Source organism: Sprattus sprattus, assembly GCF_963457725.1.
Source record: "Sprattus sprattus genome assembly, chromosome: 3".
Classification (NCBI taxonomy): domain Eukaryota; kingdom Metazoa; phylum Chordata; class Actinopteri; order Clupeiformes; family Clupeidae; genus Sprattus; species Sprattus sprattus.
Genome location: NC_137922.1, coordinates 38,731,271 through 38,748,143, shown reverse-complemented (window position 1 = coordinate 38,748,143; position 16,873 = coordinate 38,731,271). Strand labels below are relative to the sequence as shown.

The 16,873-nt window shown below is 42.1% G+C and overlaps 1 protein-coding gene across 1 annotated transcript in view; it reads right to left on the bottom strand.

Moving 5' to 3' along the window:
- LOC308363043 (signal transducer and activator of transcription 5B-like) overlaps positions 1 to 13,718 on the bottom strand; it is a 19,064-nt gene extending 5,346 nt beyond the window's left edge. The window contains exons 1-11 of the mRNA XM_080835807.1: positions 13,578 to 13,718; positions 10,149 to 10,279; positions 9,711 to 9,867; positions 3,616 to 3,705; positions 3,049 to 3,223; positions 2,760 to 2,890; positions 2,416 to 2,567; positions 2,091 to 2,246; positions 1,641 to 1,820; positions 1,014 to 1,101; positions 603 to 725 (exon numbers count right to left, since the gene is read on the bottom strand). Of these exons, the coding sequence (XP_080691933.1) occupies positions 603 to 725; positions 1,014 to 1,101; positions 1,641 to 1,820; positions 2,091 to 2,246; positions 2,416 to 2,567; positions 2,760 to 2,890; positions 3,049 to 3,223; positions 3,616 to 3,705; positions 9,711 to 9,867; positions 10,149 to 10,276 (1,380 nt within the window). The 5' untranslated portion in view covers positions 10,277 to 10,279; positions 13,578 to 13,718. The remainder of the gene's footprint in view (positions 1 to 602; positions 726 to 1,013; positions 1,102 to 1,640; positions 1,821 to 2,090; positions 2,247 to 2,415; positions 2,568 to 2,759; positions 2,891 to 3,048; positions 3,224 to 3,615; positions 3,706 to 9,710; positions 9,868 to 10,148; positions 10,280 to 13,577) is intronic.
- Between the last annotated feature and the right edge of the window lie 3,155 nt (positions 13,719 to 16,873).

Sequence of the window (16,873 nt, the reverse complement as noted above, 5' to 3'; positions counted from 1 at the left end):
ATGCCGCTTTGAAGGGTTGTGTACATACATAAAAACATCAAAATTAGAACAATAAGGTCTTGGAGTCTTTGCATTCTTGAGTGACTTCATTTTGAAAGCTGAGGTTCAATTCCTAGAAGGTATTAAGAATTCCAACCCCATGCGAGAGCTTTATTTTAATTCTGAAGGCTCAAGAGCCATGAATAAAATGAGCACGAATACGCTTAAAAAAAAAAAGAAAATCTTCTTTTCACTATGCCACCTCAACCTCGAAACTCTCTTTTTCTCTCTCTCTCTCACACACACACAGCGCAATTGTGTTGTACATATACAGGTCACATCTCTATTAGAACAGAAAGAAAGGGGAGAACACATATTGTATTGACAAACACAGGATCCTGAAATAGACATAGTCAAAGATAATGTAGAGATCTGGTTGTTGACTTATCAGCTATACATTTAGCCTATATTATTAAGCCCTTTGTTTTTGTTTGTTTCTTCATACCCCTATAGGGTTCCTTTTACAAGTACTTTGTGTACTAATGAAAACACACTACATACTGAGTGACTGTCTCTGAGAATGCGTTTGTGTGTGAATGTGTGTGACAATTTTTTTGTTTTACCTTGACATGAAAGACGAGTTCATTTCCCCCCACGCTGAACTGTGACTCAAACAGAATCGTAAATTTCTCCTCAGTCACGGACTCAGTCCCACGCCTGTCCGACCGTTTAATACGCTTCAGAGACTGTAAGAGAAGCAAACACCTCGCTTAGAAACATACAGATTGCAACAGGTGGGGTGGGGGGGGGGATTTTGGTGGAAATTCTACAGGGGCCACGCTATGATTTACTCCATCCTGCAGACACATGGTTGACGTCCATGATTGATGACTTGTCGTGTCAATAGCAAACACATGTATTGATGTTGTATATTCAGAATTGCTCATCAATGAGTTTCCAAGAGGAAAGTAGTAAGGGAATTCTGGAAAGAGGAATCGTACGATTCGGGCGGGAGGCTCACTTGGACAACTTACCATGTTTCTGAAGTGTGCACTGAGGGTGCCTGTGGTCTGGTGATACTCCATCACACAGTTATTATTCAGGATCTCCCCACTGCTGTCACTGTAACACACATGATGCGTTTTTGTGTACAGAAAAAAGACCCCTAAACTACACCACATGGCAGGGAGCTTTGATTTAGCAGCTGCAGCCATCTTAGAATTCTTCTTGGAAGTCAGTGACTATCAAAAGAAAACTTCCTGCTGGTTTTTCATGTGGGTTGTGCAGACATAAAACAGGATAAGAGGTTGTGAATAAACTCATAGAATAAAGACCTTCACATGTGTAAGGCCTGTAGAGAACTTACACAAGGTTACGTTCTCTATATTCTGATTCTGCATCTAAACAAAAAAGGCTTTGGAAATTGCTTACCATCTTCACTACAGAACATACAAAATCCAACTGCTTTAAAAGCTTTTAACAGATGATTGTATAACTAATCTTTATTAAATAACTGAAAATAGGCAGCAGCTATAGGGCAGTTTAATTGATAACAACTGGCCTCCTGGCTCCATCAGATCTGTATGACTTATTAAGCAATCAACATCAACACTGAGCAACTCATGAGTCAATACAATAGGTCAGAGTACGCATGCGCTCACTTTCTGGTGCTCTCGTTCTTGAGCAGCGCTTTGGCCTGCTGCTCATTGATGATGGTGGCCTTGACCTGCGGGGGGTTCATGTGCACGTTGAGTTTGCCCCCCACCAGCAGCCGCACTGTGGCTGCAAACTTGGTCTGAGTCTTCAGGACCTGAGGGGGCTGCTTCTCTATGATGAAGGTGCTGCAGACACACATGCACAGCCAACTTAAAACCAAATAACTGCTACTGTTAGTCTGTATTGTTCCTGCAACAGCTGAAGCCAAAATACGCATTTTACGATCATGTTGGACAATTAAACCAGAGAGATGGAGATGGACAATTAAACCAGAGACTCATATATATATGGCTATGCGTGCACAAACACACACACACACACACACACACACACACACACACACACACACACACACACACACACACACACACACACACACACACACACACACAAACCTGGTGACTAAAGCCGATATGATGTCGGTGATGGTGGCGTTGAGTTCCTTGAGGAGGTCCTCAGTGGGCCCTGGGATGGGGAGCTGCTGGGTCAGATGCTCTACCCGCCGGATTTGCTGACGATTCTGCCAGATCATGTCAGCAAGCTTCTCACACCTACACAAACACACTCCTCTTATAATTTTGCATTTCAATGTATTCATCACTTCCCATATGGACCATGGTTGGCCAGTCTACTCCTACATGCATATGTGACTGTGGAAAAGCAAACACTGCTTTGCTAAGAACAAGCATCTTGTGCCCACATGTCTGTCTGTCTGCATACCAGGACTGCAGTACATCCAGTCCGCCCTCTGCAGGTCCGCCGTTCCCGGCAAGCTGTTGGCGTCTCTTCCACTGAATCAGCTCGTCGTCTAGAACCACCGTCTGCTGTTTCCGTAACAGAGCCATCGTGTTCTGCTGCTTCTCAGCCAGGTCCTGAGGCAGACAAAGGGAGTCATCACAATTACGGTATCTCTTTGAAAGTGAACTCCACCCTTACCTCCGCTCAGGCAAGTCTCTGTGGTGATGTGCTTGTCTGCGCGTGTGTGTGTGTGTGTGTGTGTGTGTGTGTGTGTGTGTGTGTGTGTGTGTGTGTGTGTGTGTGTGTGTGTGACAGGCGTACCGTACCTGTCGGAACTTCTGCAGCGTGTTGGCCTCGCGCGTGAGCCAGCCTTCCAGTGTGGTGCGCTTGCCTTGCAGGGTCGTCTCTCTCTGCACGCGCTCAGCCGGGTTGAGGGTGGACAGATTAGTCAGCTGAGCTGGAGAGAGAGTGGAGTAGAGTTGAGTGCAGTGGAGTGGAGCAGGATAAATGAGAGACAGACAGATGGAACAGAGCTAGGGCCCAAATTTGAAAATGGTGGATCATTTTGCAATCAGTCAGTTCACCGAAGTGTGACTATATGCATGTGCGTGTTACCCTGTATCCGTAGGCTCTCTTGGTACTGAATGATGAAGTACTCCTGGCTGTGCTGAAGCTTGCGCAGCTCGTTCTCAGTGTCCTGAGTCATCACACGCAACTCCTCAAACGTCTGGTTGATTTGCTGGTACTTTTGAGACGTGCTGTCCACCACCCCACCCCTGCTAGAGTTCACCTAACCAGACAGAGGAAGAGCAACACAGGCCTAGATCAACCATGGAGTTTCACACAGATAGCTACTTGTCGTGAGGACTTCAGAATGATATAATGATTGTAAGGACGATGCATGCCTCTGCGTCGTATGGTACAAACTTGCGTGTGCGTGTGCGTATGTATGTGTGTGTATGTATATGCATTAGCAGAATGTGTGTGTTTTGACCAATATTTGTCTGCATTACATATACATTATTCGCTCACAGCTCAATTCCTACTCTGCATGCAACTGAGCGGTTAACAATGTGTACATTTACTGTGAATCCAATGCATTAGTGTGTTGATTGTACTGTGTAACCAATGCAATAGTGTGTTGAATGTATGTGCATACATGTATGTGCCAATCTTACTCACATTATTAGTAGCCTGCACCAGTCTCTCCTCTGTGCACAGAATGTGCTTGATGCAGCGAACAAGCTCCAGGGGACAGCGGTCATACGTGTTCTAGAAAGAAAATCATACTGATGGTCAAATAACAGTTCATGCCCATAACAAACTTACAGATGACTTTATGCATCGTTTAAAAACATTGCATTCCAAGCATTCATGAGGAGTAGTAACATGCAAAAAAAAAAGATAAAAGGATAAGATCTCCCACTCCTCTGATCCCTACTTCCAGGAGACTAGCCACAGGTCACCGGAGGTCTCCTAGACTAGCCAGAGGTCAGTCAGGCCTGCTATAAACATGGATTTGGCACATCTGAGGTTGGAAGCAGCACCTGTCCAGGTGGCTCCTCAAAGAGCTTTCTTAAAAGTTCCACCGCCCAATATATCGAGGAGCTGCAGAGATGCTGGGCAGACCCCAGATGTTTCTCTCATCTCTCGAGGGAGTGTAGAGCACTGGCTAACATGCAGGATGCACTCGATCATTGTCAAGGACCCTTACAAGGCTCTGGCACTCTGGCCAGTTAGAAAGGTCCTTAACCAAGTTTATCAATAAGGATATCATGATCGACAGTGTCAAAGGTAATTTAAACAACGTCATTGTTAGTATAAACACAAGGCATGCACTTTTTAAACACTGTGTGCAAAATTTACCATCTTAAGATCTATTTTTTTTTTTAGACCACATTGTAATCGCGCACGTTGCGGGTACAAAAGCGCGTTTTTTCATATCGCGATTTTATCGCAAATGCAATTAATCGTTCAGCCCTAGTCAAAGGCACATTTAGCATATAGGAAATTATTTAACTGTTTAAGGACAATTTTTTCCAGGATTTTGCTTGAAAGAGAAGGTTGGAGATGGGTCTACTGGAGTTGTGAAACTACTTTGCTCAGCATTTTCTGTATCAGCCAGTGTAAAAAAGCTCTTACTGTTATAAAATGGTGGAAGGGGATCAGAAATTTTGCACATTTGAAGGTGGAAAAGAGACTATCATCTACTTTGGGATCAGGATTTATAAGGCTGTCAATTGTTGAAAACAGCACCCTAGAATTGTTAAAGTGTATAGATATCGATTTTCGAGGAATTATCCTTCTTATCCTCCTGCTTTATAAAAGAATGAAAGATATTCCTTAAAAATATTAAAATGGACCAGTAGCTTGGTCTTTCTCCATGTACGCTCAGACCTTCTGCAAGATCTCTTAAATTTGAATTATTTCCTCATTTCATTGCTTTTTGTTTAACTAAAACCTTTTTTAGTTTCAAAGGTGCTACAGAGTCAAGTGCTGTCCTTAATTTTGTATTGAGTGTAGTTACTAGATCATTAACACACCATGGCCCCTCCTCTGGGTTTTTAGTACTAGTTATGTTCATCATAACTTTGAAATTCTCAGCTGCTGCAGAGTTAAGATAACGTTTCTAATTTTAATTAACGCATTAGGCACTATTTTTTACTTTAGGTACCAGTGTCGTAAAGAAAATACAAAAGTGGTCAGAAATAACAGTTGTAAGACTCTTTGTAATCACTAGATCAAGGGTGTGGCCACGGTTGTGTGTGGGTTCAGTAATGTGCCGAGTAGAGTCCATGGAATTCAAGAGATTCATAAAATCCCTGGTCTTTGAGTCGTTCCCATTATCCACATGTATGTTAATATCACCAGAGATAAGAATCTTATCGTAGTTTGTGTGGAAAATGGAGGGTAGTTCCGAAAAGTTGGAAAAGTGGGACATTGCTTGGGTGGCCTATACTGTACACAGTTAATGTCAGAACAGGAGGCTGGCACTTTAGAACTATGGAATGATATCCAAACAAGGTAAAACCATCGCAGTAATGCTCTGTGATGTTATCTACAGGATGTCAATATATTACATTTAAATTACATTAAGTCATTTAGCAGACGCTTTTATCCAAAGAGACTTACAAGTTTGTATATACATTTTTTACATCTACACTTATGGCCACTGCACATCAGGAGCAATTAGGGGTTCAGTGTCTTGCTCAAGGACGCTTCGACAGTGGGAATCGAACTAGCTACCTTCTTATTGCTGAACGACTTCTCTACCTTCTTTACCAGTGTCGCCCCAATGCCTTAGGGTGATCCTAATGTTGCCCGAGAGCAGACTGGCTCCGCTCCTTGCTTCGGCAGGCCGGGTCTCTCCCAGAAGAGGTTGTAGTTGCTAACAAAGTCAATGTTTAGTGAGGTGCAGGAGGTTGAATAGTCTGGACCATCTCTCAGCACCTTTCCGGTAGGTAGAGAGAGGCCCAGAGATGACAATCCACCTTCCTGTGTCCATGTAGGCAGTGAGGAGAGCTGTAAAGTCCGCCTTCAGGACTTCTGACTGTCTCAATCTGATGTTGTTGGTGCCCACATGTACAATTATGGTGCAGATCTTGGTGAAGCCGGCTAGGATGCTTGGGAGTCTACAGTGAATGTCACGGACCCTGGCTCCAGGGAAGCAGTGAACCTTGCAGGGACCACTAGGTGAAGGGGGGATGTAGACATCTCTGACCATGGAGCTGCCAATGACCACGGTGGAGGTTGTCATGTCAAGAGGGAGAAGTCGTCGATGGGGTGCCGACTGTGTGGAGGGCCCGGGATGGGAGGCAGAGGGGTGTGGGCGATGCTGGGAGACAAAGCTTGATTTTATGGATTTATATTTGCTACAATTGCGGTGAAGTAGTCAAACTTTAAGCTTTAGCTGGCGTTGGCTTGCTAGGCTTGCGTAGGCTCGCTGAAATGCTAGCTGGTCAGAGTCAGAATTAGGATAGATTGTGTTAATGTGGCGATGGTTTGTACAAACTCCGAGCTCACAGGAAGAAGCAAAAACCTACTGTTTGTAGGATACAATTCTTAACCACTCACTCCTGTCCTGTAGGCCAAATCCCACCGCTGCCACCAATTGTGACGGACTGAGCCTCGGTTGCCGTCAACATGTGTGGGTTCTGCCTGAAAGCTCAGAGACAGAGTGAGGGTTGAAATATAAAGTTTTAATAGGGTTCAAGATACCTAGACCATGGGTCGGCACCAGGCGGCCCCCGGGCCAATTCTGGCCCGCCAGCGATTATTTTGGGGCCCGTCAGATTATTCCGATCGTAGCAGAGTTTTTTTTTTTTTTTTCCCGGTTTTACCGATGCTAAACAGAAATGAGAGAGAACACCAGGGCACCATGATTTGCATTCTTAATTTCATCACTCGTCTTTAACTGAATTTCAGCCCGACAGGAGTGTTGTAACAAAATTATTGCGTCAGAGTGAAATAAAAAGACATAGTTTATGTTTTGCAAACCGCAACAACTTCGTTGCATATGAGACACATGAGCTTTCCATTAGTGAAACCGGGTAAGATGAACGCAAAATCGTCTATCCATTCAACTTTATAGGCTCTGTTTTGGTTGTCAACTTTCCTCTTCAGACTTTTTGACAAAGATATTGTTTGATAATTCTTTGCTAACTTCTCTCTGCATTGCTATTATTCACAATAAGCAAGGCTATATTGACAGAGGGGGCTAGGATAGAGTTAATCTAAATAATGAAATTATTCAAACAGACCACCAATGGGCTCATTCACATGGTTTTATTCTTAATAGACCTATCCATTCTCCACGTAGGCCTAGTTGTTGCGAGGTCACGTAAGGGGAAACTATCGCAGGGTTTAAATAGGCAGTAACCCAGACTCTGGCCCGTGTAACACCCACCAACGTAATAACTTCCCACCAACGTAATAACCCTGCCAACGTAATAAAAAAGTGTGCATTTTAGACGTAATAGCCCGGCCAACGTAATCATTTCCTGCCAAAGTAATAATTCTTGCCTCCTGCCAACGTAATACACAGCTTCCTGCCAACGTAATAAGTATTACATTGGCAGGAAATGATTACGTTGGTGGGAAGTGTAACACCCACCAACGTAATAACTTCCCACCAACGTAATAACCCTGCCAACGTAATAAAAAAGTGTGCATTTTAGACGTAATAGCCCGGCCAATGTAATAATTTCCTGCCAACGTAATAATTCTTGCCTCCTGCCAACGTAATACACAGCTTCCTGCCAACGTAATAAGTATTACATTGGCACGAAATGATTACGTTGGTGGGAAGTGTAACACCCACCAATGTAATAACTTCCCACCAACGTAATAACCCTGCCAACATAATAAAAACGTGTGCATTTCAGATGTAATAGCTTGACCAAGCTTGAGAAGTCTTACATTTTGTTACATTTTGTCCCACCAATGTAATACATTTGATAATTTGCTTAATAGATTCCACTGGGCAGTAAGCTCTTATTTGTATTGAAGACTTTGTTCCCAATGACATTCTCATCTCTTGTCTGACACATTTAATTATACAGTTTTGAACAATAATACAAAGAAATAGTGATGGCAACAAAGTTAACTTAGATGGCAACAAAGTCTACATGCAAATGCAACCCTAATTCAGGGCCCTGTTTCTCGACAGGTTAGTTGCTAACTAAGTTAGCAACTTACTTGGCTGCAATGCAATGTCCCATTGGCAACTTACTAAGTTGCTACTTAGTTAGCAACTAACCTGTCGAGAAACAGGGCCCAGTTAATGAATAAAAGTATTTTGATTCGTTTGTGCGTCGTTTGTGCACGATTGTGCAGGCAAAATGAGCGTTTGTGCACAAACCGTCTTTAAGATATTTAACTTTTAGGACTTAACATAAATAAAATGACAAAACCAAACAAAGTGACATACAAATGGTTTGTGCACAAACGTTAATTTTACCCACACACATGCACAAACAATTCCAAGCATTTTTGAGTAATTTGGATGTTGACGGGGTGCTGCGTCACCTACTTCCAAAAAATTAAAAGTTAAATTATATAAAAACGGTTTGTGCACAAACGTTAATTTTGCCTGCACAATCGTGCACAAACGAAGCACAAACGATTCCAACCATTTTCGAGTCATTTGGATGTTGAGGGGGTGCTGAGTAGCCTATGGTCAATTAAGGTCACAAAGTTAAATAGGCTATCTTAAAGGCGGTTTGTGCACAAACGCTCATTTTGCCTGCACAATCGAAGGCCTACCAGAAAACAGTGGAAAAGAGGCATATATCTGTATGGTTAAATGTGTCAGATAAGAGATGAGAATCCTGACATGTCTTTGCCCCTTCAATACAAATAAAAACTTACTACCCAGTGGAATCTATTGATGATCAAATGTATTACATTGGTGGGACAAAATGTAACAAAATATAAGACTTCTCAAGCTTGGCCGGACCATGACATCTGAAATGCACACTTTTTTTTATAACGTTGGCAGGATTTTTACGTTGGTGGGAAGCTTTACGTTGGTGGGTGTTACACTTCCCACCAACGTAATTATTTCCTGCCAACGTAATAAGTATTACGCTGGCAGGAAGCTGTGTATTACGTTGGCAGGAGGCAAGAATTATTACGTTGGCAGGAAATTATTACGTTGGCCGGGCTATTACGTCTGAAATGCACACTTTTTTATTACGTTGGCAGGGTTATTACGTTGGTGGGAAGTTATTACGTTGGTGGGTGTTACAGGCCCGTCACCTAGTGGCAAGGAAAAATACTGGCCCGCGACCCAAATTACTTGCTGACCCCTGGCCTAGACCATTTGTAGTGTAGTGTCCCCTCCGCCAGTCTAGGCAATTAACAGTTCAATAAGGAAGGAAACCAATTGTAATCAGTGGTATGAATGTTTGTGTGTGTGCAAACCATGTCTGTTTGGGTGCACTAGTGGTTGCAAACATGGGGCAGGAGTGTGCAGTTCATGTGCGGTTGCACCACGACTATCACAGTAAATAAGTGCTCACTTTCATGTTAGAAAATGTACTTTTTTAGATCACCGTCACAATCACAATTATCATCAGCGGAAGGGTTCTCAATGCCATGAAAGATTCCACATAACATCCCATACCACAAATACATCAAGCACTTCTCATTTTCAGAAACCCTTTCCTCCTAGAGAAAGAAAGTCTTTCCTTACTACAGCTAATAATAATGGCAATATGCTTTTGCAAGTATACACCACTAGCTACTGGAAGCTGTGCATGTGCTGTACAGCATACCTGAAGCTGGGTGGCGTAGTGGCCCAGTTTGATCTTGAGCAGGAAACCATCCTCTCCCACCGTATGCTCTGCCCTCTTCTGCAGCTCCTGAATCAGACTTTCCAACAAGCGCTTGGCTTTGAACTCCTCCTGTGTGTTTTCATGGTCAACAGCATCCCTAGGAAGGAAAACACACAACCCACATATGCTTGTGTACACACACCAGATTAAAATAACTTCTCAGAAAGAATGTAACCTTGTTAAGTAGTAAACTATATAATACAGAAACAGATCTCTTCTCATCACCATGCTCTCTGAGAGTCCCTTGAGGTGCTTGCTGCATGAAATCCAGCTGGCACAAGTCTTGGGTTTTACTGCTACATAGGGGATTTGCAGTCTTGCTACAACTACCTTACATTCTTCTTTAAACCCCCCCCACTCACTCGGCGCCTCTCTCACCAGGGCTGAGCCTCGATCCACTGGGCCAGGTAGTGCCGGACCTCGATGGGGAAGTGCTGGTCATAGAGAGACTGCATCTGGTGCAAAGCCTCCCCCTGAAGCTGCTGTGTCTGCGCCCACAACGCCATCTCCTAACAGGGGGAGGGCATGGCAAAGAGTGAGAAAAAAGGTTGAGAGAAGAAAAGTAGACGTATTAGAGGAGGAAGTGATGGAAAAGAAAGGTGGAGTGAGAGGTCTAGAAACAGGAAAAGAGGAGTCAGGCCTATTTAAGAGAGAGAACAATAGCTATTGGCCCAGACGGAAAACATTAATGATTTACCACATTCATCTGCAACGTCTTATGTAACCAAGGGCTTGCCAAAAACAGGCATAGAAAGAACGAGGGGAATCCATTTCATTCTGGAAATAGAAACAAGGTTCCCACTTTCAGGCGAGACAGAATTTGCCATGAGCACATTCTTGCCAAGTAGATGGTCATTATGTAAGGGATAATGTATAGAACGCAGGTCATTGTCGGGAAAATAAGCCCCGACAGGGCGAACAGCACCCCGACGCGAAGCGGAGGGGTGTTGATTCACCGTGAAGGGGCTTATTTTCCCGACAATGACCGGCGTTCTATACATTATCCCGCTTATTATACGGCTAAAACTAAAAAAATTACTTAACACAGTGTGTCTTTTTACAATGTATTTGTTTTTGTTACTATACGTAGTGTTAAAAAGCAGGGAAATAGTTCGCCAAAGACGTTGAACTTCAAAGACAGTTGAACATTCTTTAGAACACAGCTGCTCAACCGTCCGCTGAAACTCATTAACTGCATAGCAACGGTCAGTTATCGGAAAATAGTTGACCGCAGAACGTTGGGAAGCCCCATTCAAGTGAATGGAGCATTCTACAGCATTAAGAAGAGCCGTGTAATAAGTAAGGGATAATGTATAGAACGCAGGTCATTGTCGGGAAAACAAGCCCCGACAGGGTGAACAGCACCCCGACGCGAAGCGGAGGGGTGTTGATTCACCGTGAAGGGGCTTATTTTCCCGACAATGACCGGCGTTCTATACATTATCCCACTTATTATACGGCTAAAACAAAAAAAATTACTTAACACAGTGTGTCTTTTTACAATGTATTTGTTTTTGTTACTATACGTAGTGTTAACAAGCAGAGAAATAGTTCGCCAAAGACGTTGAACTTCAAAGACAGTTGAACATTCTTTAGAACACAGCTGCTCAACCGTCCGCTGAAACTCCCTTGATAAGTTACCGTACTACTTGCGGAGTGCTACGAAAGATGTGAATCAGAGGCAAAAAGGCCACTTTCCTTGACAGCGGTCATTAACTGCATAGCAACGGTCAGTTATCGGAAAATAGTTGACCGCAGAACGTTGGGAAGCCCCATTCAAGTGAATGGAGCATTCTACAGCATTAAGAAGAGCCGTGTAATAATCACAACGATTCAACAAAAGTTTCCATCTCCTTCAGCTCATACACCTCCTGTGACAGGGCAAGGTCGGATACTGAAATGTGAACTGGATTTCTGAACTTTGTCCACAAGTGTCCTTTATGATGACTGAAGAATGTAGCAGAACCATTTCTGGATTATCACAAATGCGGATTCTGGACTTTTCACTCAATGTGTTTGGGACAAGCCTTGTTGCCCTTCAGTGCACTAAACAAGCGGACAAGCCCATCAATGCACCAAAAGCCAAGTCTTGGCAATGTCAGATGACAATTCCAGATGACAATTCCAAACCATCAATATGAAATATTTAGTCAAACCCAAGAGCATCACACTAATCAATGACAAACAACTAAAATGGTAGGTAAAATAATAGAATTATTTCATGGCTTTCAGTATAGCACCAATATCTCTGGAATTACCAAACAAATATAGCCTAGAGTGATACCAACCCAAATAGACATGCCACATGGCCACACAGAGACAGTGATGATGCTGCTAAAACTAGAGGATTTATTTAAATATGAGAGTGTAATGGTGTTCTTATCATGATTAACTGCAAGTCTATGGGTGTAGCCTTGGATGCAACCAATGTTTGGCAATTGCCACTCTCATGTGATACCCATTGACCATCAAGGAAATGGAAAGGGCTACGAGAGAGCATCAGCCAAAAGAAGGAGAGATGATTGCTTTTCAAAGTATGTTTGAGTCATGCCGCTCATGCTTCAGATGGCACGGCACACAGATATTTAAATGCAATACAATAAGTAAAATACTGATGAAATTGATAATTTATAGTTGATAATTTGTTCAAAGAATTCGCCACCTCCTTTCAAAATATAAGGGCATTAGGTCTTCTGTATATTCTATGTGTTTATCTGTTTTAAGCGTTTTCATTGTCTGAAAAACATTTAACAAATTGAACGAAACACCTGGAACACTCTATCTAACACAACAAACTTAAAAAATAAAACAAAAATGCATACAGCATTACTTAACTGTGTTTAATGTTTTACTTGTTAACTATTTAACGTTACTTAACTTGTAACACTACATCAGCAAAAATAACTGAAAGTCATGTGGCTGGAAGGATTCAAGTTCAAGACGCCTTTCTGTTAGTTTCGTTTTCAACTACCTGTTAGCTATCCTAGCCACATACATTAGCTAATATAGCTAACGTTGCCATGCTATAATCAACAATGTGCAAAAATGTATGTTAGTTCTACTAGGTCACTTGTTGCATTTCGCCTCGTCTGGCAGCTAACGCAAAACTGTGATTTGTATCGAGCTAGCAAGTTGCCTTACAACTCTACGATATATTATAGGTTTAAGGTGCAATCATCCAAGCGTTTGACTATATGAAATACATTCGGACAGACAGACATATATTTTCTCTAAATCGTTTATAAAGTTTAACAAACCAAGAGCATGCCATGTTACTTCAACCATCTAAGATGCTAGATAGCTAGCTAGCAACCCAAGGGATATGAATTGCACAACACATTAAACATTGCATGCCCGTTCACTTCAATAACGAAATTCATAAAACCGTTACTGGCAATGTTTACACATGTTGTAACAGGGCCCATAATTACTTTCATGTGAATGCATTAAGTTAGCTAATGTCATCTTGGGGTTTCAAAAATCAAGGAAATGGCTAACATTAGTTAGCGTGCGTGTATGTTGCAAGTGTCATTTCCTTGCTAATCAAAAGTGACAGGGCTTTTAAACAGCTTTAGGCAGCAAAAGAATGGAAATGCGAATCACACTTTGTTGCTAATTCCCAACTTTGGCGAAACTGATTAACTTAAGATAGGAGAATGCAAGAGGCTGTGAACTAACCCTTGCGGTGCATTTAGATTACTTAGCTAGCGGCGCAATGCTAGGAAAGCATACCTCTAGTGTATTTTTAGCTACTGTCAACATAAAACATCTTTCATCAACAACCCAAGACTACTCTCAAGTAGTTACCTGAAAGATTTCGTCTTCTGCTAACGGTGTTATACCATGAACGTGTTTAAAAGTAGCATCAATCTGAGAACTCCTGTTTACGCCAACAGAGATGGCAAGCTAGCAATACATTGAGTTGCCAGACTTGCCACTGCATTTACGACCGGTGTTGTACCCGATTCAGCACCCCCGTCAGAAGATGCACCCCCTTGACGCACCACTCGCTTGATCGGAAAGGAAAGCAGTTCGCCTAAACAAACGCAGGGAAAAATACTATACTACGATTTCATTATTTGTGAAAGAGATGGAAGAGAAGAACACAAGTGATGACAGTCTTAAGAACTGTTCTAAAGAGTACAAACAACCGATGTTTTTCTTCCAAAAACCTCGGATAATAGCGAACGCAAAAGAACACCTTTTTGTCCTGTGGAAATATATAGCTTACCCCAGCCATGACTACAAAATGAATTAACGTAATTTTGAATGAGCAAGTTGAATGTATTTGACACGGCGTTTCACAAGACTAAATAACGAAATGCAGTTTAGTATCTAACAGGAAGTGCAAATAAGCAGAAAGTGCAGAATATGTGCATATGAATGGCAGTGGTATATACATAATGAGATAGTAGCCTGCCTATATAATAAGATACAGTATGATACAGTACTCTGCTTACTCATACTAGTCCCATGTCTGTACTCTGAAAAGCATTTGATGATCGGATCAACAGAATTCTTTTAAAGCCAAGTTTAAAAGAATTCTGTTGACCCCAACATCAAATGCTTTTCAGAGTACAGCCAAGGGACTAGTATGAGTAAGCAGAGTGAGTTTCATGCATGTGCCACCTTCCTAGTAGAATTGAACAGGGGGTGCTTATTCTGCATGGTATGAAATTGGCCTGTCGTTATATGCAACCCCCCCCCCCCCCCCCCCCCCCCTTTAAAAGAATTCTGTTGATCCGATCATCAAATACTTTTCAGAGTACAGACATGGGACTAGTGAGTAAGCAGAGTACTGTATCATACTGTATCTTATTATTTACTATCTCATTATGTTATATACCACTGCCATTCATATGCACATATTCTGCACGTTCTGCTTATTTGCACTTCCTGTTAGATACTAAACTGCATTTCGTTATTTAGTCTTGTGAAACGCCTATCAAGTACATTCAACTTGCTCATTCAAAATTACGTTAATTCATTTTGTAGTCATGGCTGGGGTAAGCTAAATATTTCCACAGGACAAAAAGGTGTTCTTTTGCGTTCGCTATTATCCGAGGTTTTTGGAAGAAAAACATCGGTTGTTTGTACTCTTTAGAACAGTTCTAATCACTTGTGTTCTTCTCTTCCATCTCTTTCACAAATAATGAAATCGTAGTATAGTATTTTCCCTGCGTTTGTTTAGGCGAACTGCTTTCCTTTCCGATCAAGCGAGTGGTGCGTCAAGGGGGTGCATCTTCTGACGGGGGTGCTGAATCGGGTACAACACCGGGTTCCTCCCATATGGGCTACTCCCACACTCAAAATATGCCGCTGCTTCTTCGCAGATTTTGGAACAACAGTGGAAACATAGCCCAGTGTACTATCACGTGGACGCCAACTACGCTTCAGAATTATTTCTGTGAGTGTGTGTGTTTGCAGCAATTCAAGCCATCTAAGTGCACACCCAAAGTTCAATGTTTAAAAACGTCGTCGGGTCGTTTTGAGGTGTTCTTTCTCTACACGACTTGTCACTTGCTGGTTCTCTGATAGCATGAATGAGGTGTCTCACACTATGGGCTTCGCACGGTGGCTTATTAATTAGAAGCCTTTACTATCAGCCCTATTGGCTGGCAGCCATGACAATTGTGTCCTAGTGTTAACCCCGCCCTACTATATCAGGGTGACAGGTGACAGCATATTTGGGTTCATTAAAACAAGTACACCTCTTCCCTGCTTTATGCAGCAAGGAGGGTGTTCTGGTTTGGCACTTCTCCTATGGTATCAGAAAACCGGGTTGCGAAAGTTACCTTACGTTTTAGTTTCACCGCTAGACACTCAAGACACGAACTGGGAAAAGTGTATTCCAGTATTGATCCGGAGACATGAAAGGAGGTGAAAGGTCATAGGTAATAGGTAATGCCATACCAAAAACCCAAGCAGAGTAAAAATGTGGCACCACGACATTAAAAATGATTGGCTAACCTGCAATACTAATGCAGGGGAAACAATGGAAATTATCAATGCACTTCCATCAAATGGAAAACAACTCCCATTAACAATGGACTGATTTCCACCCCTGAAGAAATTCCACATTATCAGATAAAACTTCCATTCATTAAATCCTATCACAAGTAATGAGCTAACCTTCATATGTAGCATGATATTGTGGAATAGATACAGAAGAAACACATCAGCTTAACAAGTTATATCAGTTTCATAAAAGCTACATCAACTTCCAGAAAAGCTTGATCAATTAACTGACTGCTTCATTCATTTCCAGAAAATCTTTGTGAAGTTCTCTTCAAAAGAGCCACTCCTACTGGACCAGACTCTAAAAATGTCATCCAATTATCTAAAATAGAGGCCAGGGCAAAAGGTCAACGTTCTAAACAGTGTGTGCTCCCAGTGAGCCATAATGATAATATAATAACATAATAAATATTGGCATACGCTGGTGCGAATTTCTTTCTCTCCCTGTGCCATGTATCTGTAAAAAGCAGTTCAAAATCATTGCGTGTGGGGTTAATATCCACAAGGAGATCTGGATGTTTTGCTCACTGCCCTCAAGTTTAAGTAATTATCAATGTTTGTATACAAACTATCAATATCAATTGTAAAAAGAAAGGAATGCTATAGACTCTTTTTTTATTGTATTTTATTGATGTAGTAAATATTTGATATAACTTGTAGTTGTGACAGTGGGTTGATGAAGCAAGACCTTAAAAGGGACAGTCGATGCCTCTAAATACATTTTAGGTTATAAGTAGAATCATCTGAGGAGTAGTTGGTCCACTTGAACCTGAGGATTGTTGTGGAAGTGCCCAATTAGAATATTCAATAATTACAACAAGTTAACTTGCTCCAAGTTCCAAAACTAGGTTCTTACGGCTGGTATTCGGATGTCTGGTAGTTCAGCTCATATGCAAGGAAGTGGCTTGGGCTTCCCAGGTGCTTCAGCAGTATAGGGCTCTAGGCAAAGGAGTATTAGAACTGCCCATTTCCAGTCTAGCAGAGGAGTTTAAGTGCGCCAAAGTTAGACTGGAGATGATGCTATTGGATTTGAGTGATCCATTTGTAGCCCAAGCTGCCCCCATCCTGGCTACTGGGAGGAAGTG